Here is a 17517-nt window from a genome sequence, read left to right on the forward strand (position 1 = left end):
CCGTTTAATGCTGCAACTGATCTCAATAAAATAAGGTACAGTACGGATTCAGGCTAATAAAGCCTATCTGATAATGAAGTAGACCTACAATAACAAGAAATATTCTATAAAGGCAACTTAAGAGCTACTGGCTACAGTAAACGTTATAAAACTCTTGAGTTGACCATACTTCATGCCTTGCTTTATGCATTCTTAAATGAATTGCAAATGCACTTTGTATATATATATTTAAAAAAAAACCGTAATATATTATTTTTTCTGATATCCTAAATAAAATTGTTTTGCAAATGTCTTCCTAATTGCCTTATTGAGAATAGTGTTGTATGGAACACAAATATATTCCTTATTTTCTGAATTTCTATTATTTTGTGGATTAATTTGTTTATATTTTTGCTTATATATCATCTTATCAATAAATTTGGTATCATATCCATTTGTTACTGCAAAATGTTTTATAATTTTCACTTCTTTTTCATAATTTTCTTTTGACATAGGAATATTCATCAATCTATAAATCATTGATCTGAATGCTGCTGTTTTTTGCTGCCATGGATGGTTAGAGTCTTTTGGAATAAGAGTATTTGTATGCGTGGGTTTCCTGAAGATATTAAAATTATGTTTCTCATTTCTCTTACTTATTTCCAAGTCTAAAAAATTTATTTTCTCTTTTGAACTTCCATAGTAAATTTTATAGAAGGTGAAATTGAGTTTAAATATTTTTCTAAATCTTCATGTGTTTCATTATTATTATTATTGTATAAGCATATTATATCATCAACATATCTATACCAATAAATGATATTTTCTCTCAAAGGATTATTATTATCATTCATAATTTTAGACTTCTCAAAATTGTTCATATATATGTTAGCAAGGTATCCTGATAATGGTGATCCCATAGCTAAGCCTTCCTTTTGCTTATAAATTTTGTCATTGAAAGTGAAATAATTTTGATCTATGCATGTTTTTGCTAATGCTATTAAATCATCTATTTCATTACTGTTCACATCATTTTCAATCAAGTTTTGCTTGACAAATGGATATGATACCAAATTTATTGATAAGATGATATATAAGCAAAAATATAAACAAATTAATCCACAAAATAATAGAAATTCAGAAAATAAGGAATATATTTGTGTTCCATACAACACTATTCTCAATAAGGCAATTAGGAAGACATTTGCAAAACAATTTTATTTAGGATACAAAACAACAAATAATGTTTTTAATTTAATGAAGAAGATTTCTAATAAAAAAATACAACAAGAACAATTTAAAAAATCAGGCGTTTATAAACTGGAATGTAGTAATTGTGAAAAATTTTACATTGGTCAAACACGTAGATGTTTTCAAAAAAGGTTCAATGAACATATTCAGGCTTTAAATTCAAAAAATACTACTCAAAAATCAGCGTTTGCTGAACATTTAATTGAGAATAATCATAATTATATCAATATAAATTCTAATATGAAAATATTAAGCATTGGTAGTGAAAGTAATAAATTGAATGTAAAAGAAGAATTTTATATCTATAAAACTGCAAAATTGAATAGGAATAATTTAATAAATATAATCCAATTTGACTTAAATAATCCTATTTTTGATAAAATTAAAAATGAATGAATAAAATTAAAATTTTAAAATATAAATTTAATAACTTTTACCATAAATAATTAGTCATATGAATTTAAACATATGTCAGTTTTATATCAATTAGTAAACAGTTATTGAATTTTATTTATTTATTTTAGAACCTGAAGATGGTTTTAGAACCGAAACTAGTTGTTCAACTATTTTAAGTTTTTTAATAAATAAAGGGTGCTACAAGTTTTATTTTGTTTTATTAATTTAAAAGCAGCCCATTTCAATAAGTGTTTTATTCTCTACTTCTTATAACGTACTTCTTCATTTATAAAGTGTGTATGTTTATAGTTACTGCACTTCCAAAATAAACTATATTTTAGTCAATGCATAATAAATTAATAATTTATAGAGTAGTTGATAGTCAAGACATACACTCTGAATAAAACAAGTTTTATTCAAGTTGAACAAAATATAGTTTTCAAATTGTGCGAAATTTCAATCTCTTCATGCAAGCTCATTTTACATATTATGCATGAGATAAAACTGGATAAATTTAAATATACAACTCTGCTTTGACTGTGTTCTGTGTTGACAAATAGAATATAACCAGTAATGTATGAGCTTGCATGTTAAGAATAAACTTAACATGCAAGTTCTTGTTGATGCAATTCTCCTTCAGGAGAACCGTCCGGCAGTTAATGTGTGCAAAGGCATATTACAGTGTAAACGAATTTATGGTTGATAATTTGAATTTATATTGAGAGCGTGAGCACTGAATCACTGCCATCTGAACTGTTACAGTTTTTTTTCATTTATTTTGTAATACGTGTTTTTTGACGCCATCGATCCCACAATTGTGGGTAATGGATGAAGCTGAAGGTATTAAAGGTACTTTTTTACAAATTGGTAACTGTTCTCTTCACACAAGAAAAAACCTATTGGCATTTGGCATAATAACGTTGACATTACACTTTTTTACTTAGAGTAATTTAGTAATCTTCATCTATGAACAGCATTTGCTGGATAAATTACGTCAAAATGTAAAACTTGATTACAAAAACTAATAGATCAAGATGGGAGGTCAGTCATAGATCTCAGAGTGATTCCCACATTCGCTCCTGCTGTGTTTGGAAATAGCAATAAACAAGGATAATATTATGTGATGGTAAGTAGTAAGTTTGTGTTTAGTCTATTAGTAGTTAGTATTCTTCAAAAAATACAGCAATTACAAAAAAGCACCTGAAAACATGTTATTAGATTTTAGAATGTTTTATATAGTTCTAATATTATCCATTTTAGTGGGTAAATTCCATTTTCTTTTTCAATTGTCTAAGGTTTTATTTCTATTTACCGTTTAATGCTGCAACTGATCTCAATAAAATAAGGTACAGTACGGATTCAGGCTAATAAAGCCTATCTGATAATGAAGTAGACCTACAATAACAAGAAATATTCTATAAAGGCAACTTAAGAGCTACTGGCTACAGTAAACGTTATAAAACTCTTGAGTTGACCATACTTCATGCCTTGCTTTATGCATTCTTAAATGAATTGCAAATGCACTTTGTATATATATATTTAAAAAAAACCGTAATATATTATTTTTTCTGATATCTTGAAGAATGTAAGATCAAGATATTGAAAATAAGTTAAATGCTACATGGCACCATTAAATAGTCAGTACGGTATGATAATAAATTGCATTGAGATTTATTGTCTGAAGCAATTAGGATGCATCTTTGATGCGGTAAAGTTTCTTTAGAAATCTTTGTAAAAACAAGAGATAATAGTGATTACAGTAACGAGTCCTGTTGTACTCGCCTCTGGTTACTACTGTGCATGGTAAAGGTTTATAAGCTGTAGTAAATTCAAGACCGTTATGGTTGATAATGTAGCTTATTCCATTAGATTGTACGGAGTAATGGGAGTTGAGTGCCCATCTGAAAACCTCAGTCCTTGGCAACGTCTTCAAGTATTAACAAGATTGACGATGAGATATTAATGAATCTACATTGTCAGGTAGGCTTGATATAAAGATAAATTATCTAGTTGACTATTAAATTTATCATTACTGGGCAGTAAGTAGCCATCCTTTTAAGGGTAAGTGCTAATTATGAGTGATTAACACTATGTACTTACAAACTGTAACACTTTCTGGTATAAGTTAATTAATTTTCGAAATACGGTAATTTTAGAAAACGATTTAACAGAATTTTTTCCCATGATCGGTTCCTATTGCAATTAAGACACATAAATCTAGGCTATTTATTGTATCATAATCACGTTTGCTATGCGAGGTATTCAAGCAATAAAACTTGATTGTTTTCTTATTTTAAATCTTCGAATTTTCCATTTACAGACTGCGCATAAGAATGGCCAAGTGGGGAGAAGGAGATCCTCGATGGATTGTAGAAGAACGTCCAGATGCCACAAACGTCAACAATTGGCATTGGTATGTTAAACTCAGCAGATTGCTTAAATCTTACAAATACTTATAGCCTACAAATTAGTGTAGGCTATAAGTAATAATCAAACTGCTTTTTTCAAATTGGACGACTTTTAAAAATTTAAATTGATACCCTGGATGGTCTTGAAAAAATCATAGGAAATATTTCTATTGATAAGCTCTATCAACTGGCATGAGTCTCCATCCTGGGAGACTAGCAGAGGCTCCACCCCCCAACCTTAACATGCGAGTAGTCGCACGGACTTGCAGAACGTCAGTGGTCGCGCGGGAGCATTTTGCTCACACTCTCCCTTATGGCTCCCTAGACTATAAACAGTTGGTTTTGACAATGCTCTTTCAATATTTATTAATTTCAAATCTTTCTTAACGTGTTTTATTTTATTATATACTATTTAATAGTATATATATAATAACATAATACATGGAGGAGATTCCAAAAATACATACTGCAAATTTATTGTTGGAATTTATCATTTCTATGGGATAAAATAATCTACTCATGAATGGAATGAATATACCTTCTACATTTGACTCATTTTTCGACATCTAGATAAAATGAAAAGATAATGAAAGTTTAAATCAGAAGATGGAATATAAAATAGGAAGATAATACCTATATATTGAAATTAGTCAACGTTCATTCTGTCTTTCTCAAACTGTTCAAGGACTCAAACTGTTCAAGATTGTCTAGAGGACAGTCACAGCGAGGATTACATGAGCTGCCAACCTTGGAAAACGAAAATTCCCAAAGCTACATACAAAAGTTACAATTGTGCGGCAATTTGCCGCGGGCGCGACTACTCGCGTGTTAAAAATAAAAACATTGACTTGGTATGTTGGTAACCTCCCTCTCATGGAGAGGCATCCTGGGGACGTGAAACAGCTCTCGATGTTGATGTCGATGGTGATGTTGTGGTGATGCACATTTGTCGTTGTGGTGATGCACATCAGTCGTTGTGGTGATGCACATCAGTCGTTGTGGTGATGCACATCAGTCGTTGTGGTGATGCACATCAGTCGTTGTGGTGATGCACATCAGTCGTTGTTGTGATGCACATCAGTTGTTTACCACACCAGATTTATTCTTCACCTTATACCTTCTTTAACTTATTCTCAAATTAGTAGAGTGAATGTGCCACACCAGATTTCTTCTTACTTTATACCTTCTTCTCCATCCATTACTCACACTTGTAGGATCAATAGCGTTGTTAGTCTGGCGAATCTTTGTCTTTGCAAAAAACCTTTTACGCTAATCTATAATATAATAGAGGAAAGAATTGGCTTATACATGTACGGGATAGGAAATTCACGAATGACGCATCATTACGTCTGAACTACTCGACTGATTAACATGAAATTATGCATGTAGATTCTCAATTTTCCGAGGATGGTTATAGGCCTTTTTTAAATTCTTCAAGATTCCAGTAGGTCATGTTTTCAGTTATACCCTTGCGGAGCACGGGTTACCTGCTAGTCTGTAATAAAGAGATGTTATAAGACTATTCTAGTTCGATTTCAGACGATTTTGCTTGAATTTTCAGGACGGAAAAGAACGCATGCAGCTGGTCGACGGAGAAGCTGAAGGACCTGCTGATGGGCATGCAGATAGAGAGCGAGGTGGCCATAGTAACGCTAACCGAGATGGACAAGTGCGAAGGCGAGGCGGTCGTCAACAACCGCAAGGGCAAGCTCATCTTCTTCTACGAGTGGGACATCACCATGTCCTGGAAGGGGCGGCTGACTAACGGCACTGTCGAGTGTATCGAGGGGAAGATGAACATTCCCAATTTGAGCGAGGAGAACGACGTGAAGGAAATCGAAGTAAGTACTTTCTACACTTTAGTAAGGAAGTAGATATATTAGTATTTACCGTATGGATTAACGTACGTCTATTAAATTAAACGACTATTATATTATTATTTACTCATACAATAACACTTAGTATCATACGTAAATAAGGTTAGTATCATACGTAAATAAGGTAACCTTGTGATATTCCTCTTCCAAATTTAGACTGGTTAGACAAGGTTATACACATAATCCGAAATAGGTTGAGTATATCATTCTATCATGATGCCGCATCTACACTCTCGCCAATTGCTGAAGACGAACGCGAGAGTGTGGATGGCTGCTTTGCCAGCGCTCCGATTTCTGCGGAGGCGAGAGGCCTGCTGAGCATCCACGAATAGTAGTCACATTTCAATTTGATTGGCAAGACCAACGTGGTCAAGCTTCCCAGTGACTTGGCGAGAGTGTGAGCATTAACAGAGTGTGGCTGACATCGTTTCATGTATCAGCCAGGGGCCATGTCCTTGTACGGTATATCACAGTAGCTACTGATAGTAATTATGAATAGAGAAATATATTCGGTTGGGACTGGAAATACAAATATATGTTTGTTAATCACGTTAGTTATTGAATTTTATCCAGGTATCCTGTACTTTATTATAACCTTCAGTTCTGTAACATACCTTTGCAAGTTTCATTCAGCAAACAATTCAGACAAATTTTTTAGCATGCTTCCAATAAGAAAGCTGTTGAAGCCAACCGACCTATTTGAAATGCCATTTTTGGCCACGCATTATAGGCTATATGAATTATTATGCATTATATGGATAATACTATGATCTATATTAAATATAAATCTATAAACAGGTCAACTTCACCACCAAGGAGAAGAGTGTTGATGGCGATATTCTCAAGAGTTTTTTGCATGCTGAAGGTCCAGGAAAAGTGAAGGAGAAACTGAGTTGTTACATTAGCTCACTAAAAGAAGGTAAATAATTATTCATTTTCCTACATACACAATTTTTATCGTGATTTATTGAACAAGAATTCTTTTTTTTTCAATTGATGACAATTTAACTTCACTTTAAAGTTCATTCACATTTTGAATATTTTTATTTAATTTATTGAAATAGTGTTTGTGTGTTGGTAGAGTTGGATGGCTGCGAAAAAAATGAATTTTATGTAGACACATCAACTATCTATAGATTGTTTATTTTACCACTGTAATTACATAGTTCAGGTCAAGGATCTTCATCGTAGCATTGACATTTATCATAGTAGGCCTACTCTGATTTTGTAAATATTATTGGAATATAGTTAAAACTTCTTTGTGGTAGAGAATATGATATGTTTGTCCATTATATGTAGTTTTTGGCTTCAATGTCTGTGATGGGTCCAAGTTTATTTTCTACCTTGGACAGGGCAACAGGTTGTTGGAAAGGGTCAGCTATTGTTCGTAGGTCTATGAATGCTGATTGTTGATGGCTAGTATGAAGTTGGACCCAAAGGTAATTTGTTATCTAAAGAGAGCACGATTTGGAGTAAAGTGGAGTACTAGGCTACACATGCGTATTGGCAAGTGAACCAATGGATTTAGGAGTTTAAGGACTATAATAATAATTGTTACTAGTATTATTACTAAGCCCCCCTAATCTATCTTTACTCACTGATACGAAATTACACAGCAATTACACTTTACCATTTTGATATATGTCAGCTACTATATGAAATACAGCAAAAGTAAGATCACTCTGTCGAGGGAATTATTTGGCTCAGAATCAAGTTGGTGAGAAGTTTGAGACGTTCAACTACCTACTAATCTACTTATAGTTCATTTGAAGACAAGATAAAGTAAAAGAATTGAGAAATCATATTCTCTATAGGTCTATCTGTCTATGGTAGAAGAAAACGAATATGTGTGTGTCTATTGTAAAAGTAAAAGATTATCTGTGTGCCGTAGACAGATAGATCTCTAGAGAGTATGATTTCTCAATGCTTCTACTATTTTCTTGTCAAATGATCTATACTAGGTACTGAAACCCAAGGTTTGATTCGAAATAAGATTTTTGTGGTGTAATGGAAGTTTGTAGTGTAATTTTTTAGCAGTTTTATACCGGCCAGTGCGGGGTTGAATAATACGACCAGTACGGACGTCTCATGCGTCCACAAAATATCTACTCCGAAACCTGCGCTCTATAGTCAACAGCAACAGGGGAGGCTCAACATGAAGAAAATGGTCAAACTTTTTAACTATTATTGAACAATAGAAAAATGATGAAGGAAGAAATATTGCCAACTTTAAAAACAATAGGACAACCCTTTCCGATCCCATCAACCTGTTATATTTTCTACCTTCAGGTAGAAAAGTTGGACCCACCAGAGACCTCAAAGCCTAGTTTTTTACCTGAAAATACTGTATTGTGTATTACTTGAACTTTTCATTCTTTTCCAGAATTTTCAAAAGGGATGATACTCCCGAAGAAAGATGGACCTGTAAATAATGAGAGTCAAATTTCTAATCTATCATCAGGCTTTAATAAAAAGGTAAGATGATAGAAATCCTTTTGAATTCAATCATATTACTTATATAATTATATTTGAAGACTTGTCGTAAGTGACATTAGACGGCAGACATTGTGAGCGTTACATTTTTTACATGAGCGGTCTGCTTCTGAAGATTGATTATTGGTTGTCATTTTGAAATTTTTGGAAATTTGTATTTACATCTACAAAAAATAATAAAAATTGACAGTAAGTGCTGCTTTTTGTGATTTGGGTATCTTTACACACTCAATCTCTTCTATGTAGTTTTTAGAAGTACTATTTATTCAATTTCTTGACGATTTTCTCCAAAATACCTTACTTGTGAAATTGGCTATTTTCCATAGAATTGAATAAATTGATGATAAGCAAATTTATTATAAAAATTGAAAAATGGGAAAAGTTTCGAGCAATAGCATGCATTTTATTTTCTGAATATTGTATTTGTTTGCTTCATCCGATTGGCCTAAGTAAATGAAAACATGATTAGCTTATAATAATTTTATCAATTTGATGATTATCAGCATGCATCTTTTTTCAGATGCAAATGAATAGCGTCAACAAACTAGAAGATAGCAACGAAAAACAGAAGAAAACAGACACAACCACTTTGAATAGCAGTCATAATTTCCAATGCACAGGCGCAGAACTCTTCAGAGCGCTCACTGATATCCAAGTAAGTCAACAAGCACTTCTTTTGTTTATAACCATTGGTTCAGTCTTGAGAAAAAAGGTTGAAATTAATGTAGTGTGCGGGGAAAACCAGAATAGAGCATGCGCTCTTTCCCTTGTAATCTATTTTCTGCTTTTGCTAACTAATTTTTTGTAAATGATTCATAATATTTGGGTTGACACGTCACCATTGACAAATGAATAAATATTCAACCATCCCGTTGTTATAAAAGCTTTACATCGACGGTTTTCACAGATAACGAAGCAGCCTTTCAGAAATAATTTATACAGCAATATATTTCTCGATCTTCAATACATAACCATCTTCATCATCATCTATTGATTTTACTGTGCGATCTTCCTTTCTCGTTCCTTGCATTTAAGATTTGTTTTCAATATTTTTTCAGATGGTGACAGCATTCACTAATGGACCAGTGAAAATAGAACCTAAGAAGAATGGAAAATTTGAACTATTTGGTGGAAATGTTCACGGAGAGTTCGTCGAATTGGTGAGTGTCTTTCAAATCATTATTACTTTGTCATAAGATAATGGAAAATGTTCATGTAGAACAGAAAAAAAACACTAATAAATATTTTTGGATATTTCCAAACAGTTGGTCATTTTCAGACTGCGGAAGCTGACTGAGATACTGAAGAAGAGCCAGTTTTCTGAGTCTGAAGATGATCAACAACAGGTCGAAACGTAGTCACTGCTAAAAAGTGTCTCCACTTCAAAAGTGTTTTCTATGCAAAGTTTGAATTATTTTCAATAATTAAACGAAATTAATTATTAGGCTATTATTTTATGAATTATTTTTTTTCGTTCCACAGGTTGAACATAAAAAAATCGTGCAGAAATGGAGATCAAAATTATGGCCAGCTAATCACTACTCGACTGTTACCATGACCATTGATCAGCAACAGGACCACACCAACCTACGATTGACCCAGTCTGGAGTTCCTCAAAGGTAGACAACAATACACCATTTTAACCCCTAATTAGCGAACTAGGTAGGGTGAAAAATCACCCAGGGCTTGAAAAATCTAGATGCCCGAAGAAATAATGCTAATCTCTGAAGTTCGGTAGTTCCTCAGATGTGCTATGTCTCAAATGTGCAATTGTATGAAATGAGATGAACAGAACCTCTTAGGTACTCCCGAACTTTGGAGATGTAAGCATTATTATTTCCAACCTCGGGCATCTATTAGGGTATTAATTAGGTTTTAAAGGTAAAATGAAAAGTTAGGGACGTTGGGTTACTGTTTTTACATAGCAATAATTGTGTGAATATTGTATCAAATATTTTGATAATTTTAGATAATGAACTCAAATAACGAAAAGTTGAAATACTTGCACATTTGAGATAAGACACATATGAGTGACACCCTGTAGTTCCATACATGCTGGCTGTTATTATTTCAATGATTTAAATATGCTTTCACACAATATCTTTTAAATTATCACAAAAAAATGTAACAAGTGTTGCAGTTTTCAAGATTGTTGAACACAATAAGTTTTACTTTCGTGGAATATTCTATTGAATTGATTACCTGATTCTCTTACAAATCCGCTCCTTTCTAAAGAATGGAGATGCAGAATAGAATTATACAATCCATGGACAATTATTAAGATAAATATAGAAAATAATATTGAAATGGAATAAAAAATTAGAACTAAGAATAGAATGCTTCGAATTATAAGCAAAAGTGAATCGTTTCTGTGTAAACTTGAGGCAATCAGGAACAGAGCTGTCAGGAAAGAAATATCTAGCCCGGGCCGGAATTCGAACCCGGGCCTCTGAATTATAAAGCCAGCATCTAATCCACTCGACTGCGGCCACAGTATGAAAAAATGGGCCCGTTCTGTGTACATGGAATGTGGTAAATTGTCCGATTCACAATTTACCAGGTAAAAAGTTCCACGTTCCATGGGAAGAGTTTTGACAGATTCTGTACCAGAAACCAGTTCCAGTTCCAAAATCCTGCCCCACAGTCGAAGCGTGGTAAATTGTCCAACCTGGTACAGCTCCAACTATCTGGGGCCTATTTCACAAAGGTACAAGTATTGTTACCAACCATGGTTACGAACAAGTACTTGTAGTTACAAGTTTACAAGTACTCACGTTTCACAAAAATTTATGATCTACAAGTTTACAATTTTACAAGTCTACAAGTACTTCAATAGTAAACATAACCTATTTTCATGATAATTTCCTTTTTTCATCCTTTATAAAGATTACTTGTACTTTTCAATAATTACTTTGAAAATATTTGAAAGCAATATAATGTTCTTTGTACAGTCTACTTCATTTATTGCTGAATTTGTAACCTACACAGTATATGTACTCTGTATATGTATAGTAAATGTACTATAATGTTTACTATATATAATGTGTATATATACTATAGTACACATAACCTATGAGGTAACACATTAATAACTATTTTGGAAATCTATTAAATTCAATTTCCTGATGCATATATTTCCAAAATAATGAATTATAGAGGAATATAGGGCATTTTTGATTATTAGAAATATTTATTGAATATTTAAAATAATTTTAATGATCACTTGTAAATCCTTTACATAGCTTTCTACTTCGGTAGAAATTTCATAGTTACGAACAAGTGATTTCGACAAAAATTGTTGGCTACAATGAAAATCTTTGTGAAACACTTGTTCGTAACAAGCAAATCACTTGTAAACTTGTAGAAATTCATTGTAACTACAAGTTTACAATTCTGCTTTTGTGAAACGCTAGTAATCAGCTGTTCTCCAAAACCATGGTTGGCAACAAGACTTGTAACCTACTTGTACCTTTGTGAAACGGGCCCCTGAGCTCTCACTGGTCGATTATTGTAGTCTGCTTGCTTCTCTGCGCATGCGGTGATAGTTTGTTTACCATAGCATAGCCATAGAATACATAACCAACAATATAATGTTTGATAACCATTCATTAAATGAATTTTTCTCTATAGAAAATTTGAGAGTAATGGAATAAAAGAAATGCACACGGTAAGTTTGTAAAACATCCTTTCTTCATTCACGCAGCTAGTAAACGACACATTTTGATGTAAATCAACTTTATATGTGCGCGCCAAAAGCTTGAACCAACGATTTTGAAATGGCGTTCCATGGGAACATTTTGCACTAGTCACGTGATGGAACAATTTACGATTGGAAGTGGAACAATTTACTGTACACAGAACGTACACAATGTGGCTATCTGTGAGACTGGACGCTGAGTTTGTAGTTCTGTAATTATATTTGATTAGCCAAAAAATACTAAACTATTCCAGTATAAATTCATTATAATTTTGTTTTAATATTTGCAGCGAAGCTGATGGTACTCTTGAGAACTGGGACCGTTTCTACTGGGAGCCGATCAAACGAACCTTTGGTTGGGGAACATTTTTCATGTGATGTCAATCAGCCAGGCCTATCACCACCCATGCTGTATCACTATTAAGTTATGATTACAATGCCAATCGATTTGGCCTTTGTGTTTCATAGAAGTATAATCTCTATCTTTCCAAATATCTGTAGAAAAATTACTGTCTCTATAAATTTGGTTTTGCAATGAGTGTTGTGATTTTCAATATATTTACTGAGAACAGTTTGACATCATTTGGGTTGTGTATCTGTTTATTAACAGGATACAAAAATTATGAGCAAACTGAAGTTCCAAATTTGTTTTTAAAGTGCAACCTGCCTGAGTCTTTCTAATCTTTCATGTTTTATTAGATGCGATATTTTATTTCTCATTCATGATAATTATACATCCAGTACTTGATATTCTGTTACTATTGGTTATTGTATATTGTTTCTTATTTCCAGAGAGCATATCAATGATTTAAATATGCTTTCAAAGATACATATCGTTTGAATGATTAATATGATAACAACTCTGCACCATCTCTTCTATTTCTTGAAAATTCTAAGTGAGCTATACTACTTAATTTGTGATTATGAATACATTTTCTGTGCAAATCGTTGTGATCTGATAAATAAGCTTTAGTTGGATTATGCACTTGAGTTCCAATAATGTGTTCTTCTAGCCAACTTTCAACCCTCTTGAAGATATTCTAAAGTACCTTTAGAATAATCAAAGCTATCAAAGATGATATTATTGAAATTAATGTCACCGTTATTTAATCATGGGATTGCATCATATTTTGTTATTCCACCTTTTAGCAGTCAATTCACATTTATCTATGTAATGTTGTTTCGAAGTTTTAGAAACAAGTTTCAATTTTTGGTTGTGCATTTTTTGCATCTAAATAAATTATAAGATGAATTGAAAAAATACTTTGATAGTTGATTATTTATTTTTAGCTTATTCAAATCCTGAAGTAAAACTGCTGTTCTCTACTAGAAAAATAGAACAATATTGTAACGCATTTTAAATGTTGATTTATTATTTTTACAATAAAAGTCAATAAACATTTTTAATGGTTGTCAGTTTCATATTATTGTCCTAAGAAAGCTGTGCCTTCATTAAATATGTCAACAAGTTAGGGAATCAAATGGCCTATTCACACTTACAGATTGCCGGCCGACACTCAAAATAAATTGTCCTCCGATCGGCTAATTCTCACAAACATCTGAATTATCAGCCAAACGGAGGACAATAATAAGACCCGGTTGCACAAAAGCCTGTTAAGTTTTAATCATGATTAAATGCCACGAGAACCAATCAGAGAAGGGTTTTTTGAAGAGAAGAAGGCTTCTCTGATTGATCCTCGGGGAATTTAATCACAATTGAAATTTAACAGGCTTTTGTGCAACCGGCACTAAGTGTTGAAACGGCAAATCTCGTTTTAGAAACTGACAAGGAATAATAAATACGGTAAATGAAGTCAGATGTCTCAAAACAAGTTTCCGCTCCATTGCTCTTGATCGATTAGACAGACATCGCTAGGTGTTCAAGTTGATTGAGCTCTTAATTTCCTCTTGACAAAAACCAGCTTTACCTGAGACATGAAGGCTAAGCACATAACTTGAGTGACACTCGAAAAGCATTGAAAATTATAACTTCTAGATTGTTCCGTCCAGTAATAAAATCAAAGCCTTATCTGAGGCATGAGGGCTAAGCTCATAACTCAAAAAGCATTGAAAATTATAACTTCTGAAGTGCCCAGTCCAGAAATAATCAAAGGTCTTTAGCTCATAAATAAGGTCTTCAATGTACCTTTCAGATAAAGTATTGTTTCAAGGATCCACTGGCGAAGAAAGTAGCATGTTTGTCTCGTCAGAACAACACATCAAGTGCTTCCTTCCTCACATCCTCTGTAATCACGGCTGTATTTAGTATGTTAGTTATACAAGAGTTGTTTTAAGGAGGTGTTGTTTCGTATAATTTGTACAACAATGCTATACATATTGTCTAGATTGCTACACAATGAAGTGAGTATTGCAATCTAGCGGAATGTCGAGTCGAATATTGGATTGAAGACGTCCATATTCATGCCGACACTGAGTGGTTCTCTGGGCAAAGGCAGCGGATAGTAGAACATACTCTCAGTTTCCTTCCAGTTGACATGTCTGAGCCGTGACGAGTGTTCCAACCAGCTGCAGAACATCTCATCCTCTTCACGTGACCAGCTCTGCAATTAATCCACAATTTTCACAATATTTATTAAGCAAATTGAACAATATACAATAAAAGCTCAGGACACATACAACTGCACCGAGCCCGTGCCGAGGTACGGCCGAGCTACGTCCGTGACACGGTGATGATGGTAGGAGAACACACATATCCGTGCGACAGCCGAGCAAAAGCAGTGTCTCAGTTCTGTAGTGCTACTGTGGTCTGATTTCTGAATGTGTTGAACTATTGTTAATAATATAACACTATTAAAGCTTGTTACATCCGATTTAAATTTATACTTTTCAATTTTAAACTAATTACCTGTAGACACAGAAGATGAGAATCATAGTGCTGGTATATATTTCGGAGCATAACAATACCACAATCAGTCATGTATCGTAAAATATATCAGCAAAAAAATTGTTATCTTCTGCCTTATGTATATCTAAAGTAATTAGTTTCAAATTTAAAATTTTAGACACAGTCATGGGTTCCTTCTTTTATACTTTTTGTTGTTTATTTTATTATGTCTATTATACCTTTGGCTTAAGTTGTTTGGTTCTACTTTTACTTTTGGTTTAACTTATTTTTTTCGTTCAACCATATTTCTCATCTTTTTTATTGTACAAAACTGGAAAATTCCGTATCTCTTCAATCAGTTTTTCATTCTCCATGTTGAACGAGGCCGCACCGTCTCCGTCAAAAAGTAAACTGAACTAGTCGGTGTCGGCGCGGGCACGGCTCGGGCAACAAACATGGTGACGGTGCTGACGCAGTGCGGTAGTATGTGTCCCTACACATTTGAAAGCATTTGTTTTCTCACTCGCCGCAGTACGTCCGTCACTCGGCCGTGCGCGGCGCGGGCTCGGTGCAGATATGTGTGTCCCGACCAAGATTGAGTTATTATTATTGAAACTGAACTTCACAAATAAGTATTACTTAGCCGAATTTTGGAAGTTCAGTTTCTTTTGAATATCTTCCTTTTAAAATTATCTAAATAGGATACAGTATATCCAGGATAGAGCTTGACTAAGTAACACATGCTCAATCGCTCTAAGATAGTTCATATAGTGAAAAAATTATTAATCCAAATTTTGTCGATGGGAGGAATATTTAGCACATTACCATCCTATTGTGACTGATCCATTCCGTCTCGAGAATATCTCCTAATCTTTGGCATTCTAATGCGTCCTTATCAAGAGCAGTGAGAGGCTACAAAGGGGGTCTTAAACTGCACTACAGTGATGTGAACACTTCTCTGGGAAGGTCTCATTTTACCAGACATGGCCTTCACCTCAATCGACGTGGTAAAAAGACTTTAGTCAATCACTTAATAGGGTTCATTAAGCAATCTATTTGTGATTTTTCTGTGACTGACATGAAGGGAGCTCAGATGAGTGAAACTATCATTGATAGCCTCGTTGCAGCAGTTTCGCCAGTTACGGTATAAAACCTTTTCCTGCCTCTCCCATTCACGCTAGGGTATCTCTGCCTTCAGATTGTCCAGATACTCCTATAAGATTTCTCCTGCCCACATTCACTCCCCTGAAATGAATTCTACAACTCTATCAGACGCCCACAAGTCACTAAATGAGAATAATTTTTTAGACATTTCTCTTCCATCCCTGTTTCTGAACACAACAATTTGAACTCTCACAATTATTGCAATATTAATAGCGTTGGCGCTTCTCGCAACAGAAATTTCAATTGTTCTAGGCATGAAAAAATTCACTCTAAGTCAGCTGCGAAATCTAAATTATTGTACTCAGGATTCAAGCCAGCTAAAAGTACGGAAAAAACAAAAATTACTAATAATGAGGTGAGTCTTTTATCTTGGAATGTCCAGGGCTTGAGCAATAAAATTGACTATTTAGAATTGATTGCTAATGAGAATAAGTCAACTATAATAGCGATTAGTGAGCATTGGATGAATGAGGAGGATGTTGGGTTTGTCAATTTTGGTAATTTTAAACGGGCTTCATCCTTTTGCAGATCGAATCACATTCATGGTGGAAGTGCAATTTTTATTAAAAATGATATAGAATATAATGACATAGTAATTATAAAAGGAATGTCTATTGAAATGATATGTGAGGCTTGCGCAATCAAAGTACCTGCTATGAATGTGATTGTTCTATCTGTTTATAGGCCTTATAGAGTGAATGCTTTAAATTTCAATAAATTTTCTAGTCATACTCAATGGGATGTTGAGCTTCCTGTTCGCTTATAGTGGTTTCAATGTGGTTTTATGTTCCGATTTCAATGTTGATTTAAATGTTCAATCTAGTTATAGAGAAGATCTGCTAAGTTTATTGTTGAGTTTTAATATGCATTTAACTGTAAAGGAAATGACAAGACCCAACGAAACGGGTGGCACATGCATCGATAATATTGCTAATATTAATAATATTCATGTTAGTAGATGGGAGCAATGTTTAGAAATTTTGATATGTCTCGTGCATTTGATACTGTCAATCATAGCACATTATGTGAAAAACTGTTTCATTATGGCCTAGAACAATTTCTTCTTACTTATCAAATAGAGTGCAATTCATTTACAAGAATGGGGAGTATTCCAGAGGTGAAATTGTTAAGTGCGGTGTAACACAAGGTTCTATCTTAGGACCACTCCTATTTATAATTTATATCAATGATTTGCCTAGTTCGATAAATGTATGTAATAGAAATGGCCTTTCTTATTTGTATGAAGATGATTTAGGACTGAAAGTAGATGATAAGAGCAAGGAAAATTACAGGTAATGCTCACTGAAAATACCTCATTGATAAATGATTGGTGTGCGGCTAATAATTTGAGCTTGAACGTTGAAAAAACAATTGACATGAAATTTAGCTTTGATAGGAGTACAACAG

The 17517-nt window shown here is 33.6% G+C and overlaps 2 protein-coding genes across 4 annotated transcripts in view; one reads left to right on the forward strand and one right to left on the reverse strand.

Annotated features, from left to right (window-relative positions):
• The first annotated feature begins 3946 nt into the window (after positions 1 to 3946).
• Positions 3947 to 13508, forward strand: LOC111059565 (activator of 90 kDa heat shock protein ATPase homolog 1). The gene is made up of 8 exons (XM_039432892.1): positions 3947 to 4039; positions 5596 to 5875; positions 6710 to 6830; positions 8295 to 8386; positions 8925 to 9059; positions 9463 to 9564; positions 9887 to 10023; positions 12392 to 13508. The coding sequence occupies exons 1-8, from the start codon at positions 3960 to 3962 to the stop codon at positions 12477 to 12479; spliced, it is 1035 nt and encodes a 344-aa protein (XP_039288826.1). The 5' UTR covers positions 3947 to 3959; the 3' UTR covers positions 12480 to 13508.
• LOC111054281 (adenylate cyclase type 10) overlaps positions 12818 to 17517 on the reverse strand; it is a 39687-nt gene continuing 34987 nt past the window's right edge. For all 3 annotated transcript variants that reach the window (XM_039432891.1, XM_039432890.1, XM_039432889.1), the window contains one exon: positions 12818 to 14662. In XM_039432891.1, the coding sequence (XP_039288825.1) occupies positions 14477 to 14662 (186 nt within the window). In that variant the 3' untranslated portion in view covers positions 12818 to 14476. The remainder of the gene's footprint in view (positions 14663 to 17517) is intronic.

Source organism: Nilaparvata lugens, chromosome 7 (genome assembly GCF_014356525.2).
Source record: "Nilaparvata lugens isolate BPH chromosome 7, ASM1435652v1, whole genome shotgun sequence".
Lineage (NCBI taxonomy): Eukaryota > Metazoa > Arthropoda > Insecta > Hemiptera > Delphacidae > Nilaparvata > Nilaparvata lugens.

What these genes read in the sequence shown, in the direction of transcription:
- LOC111059565 (XM_039432892.1), top strand. Translation starts at nt 3,960, where the DNA reads ATGGCCAAGTGGGGAGAAGGAGATCCTCGATGGATTGTAGAAGAACGT. An exon ending in ACGACGTGAAGGAAATCGAA is followed by an intron (nt 5,876 to 6,709) that starts GTAAGTACTTTC and finishes ATCTATAAACAG; the next exon opens with GTCAACTTCACCACCAAGGA. An exon ending in GAGCGCTCACTGATATCCAA is followed by an intron (nt 9,060 to 9,462) that starts GTAAGTCAACAA and finishes ATATTTTTTCAG; the next exon opens with ATGGTGACAGCATTCACTAA.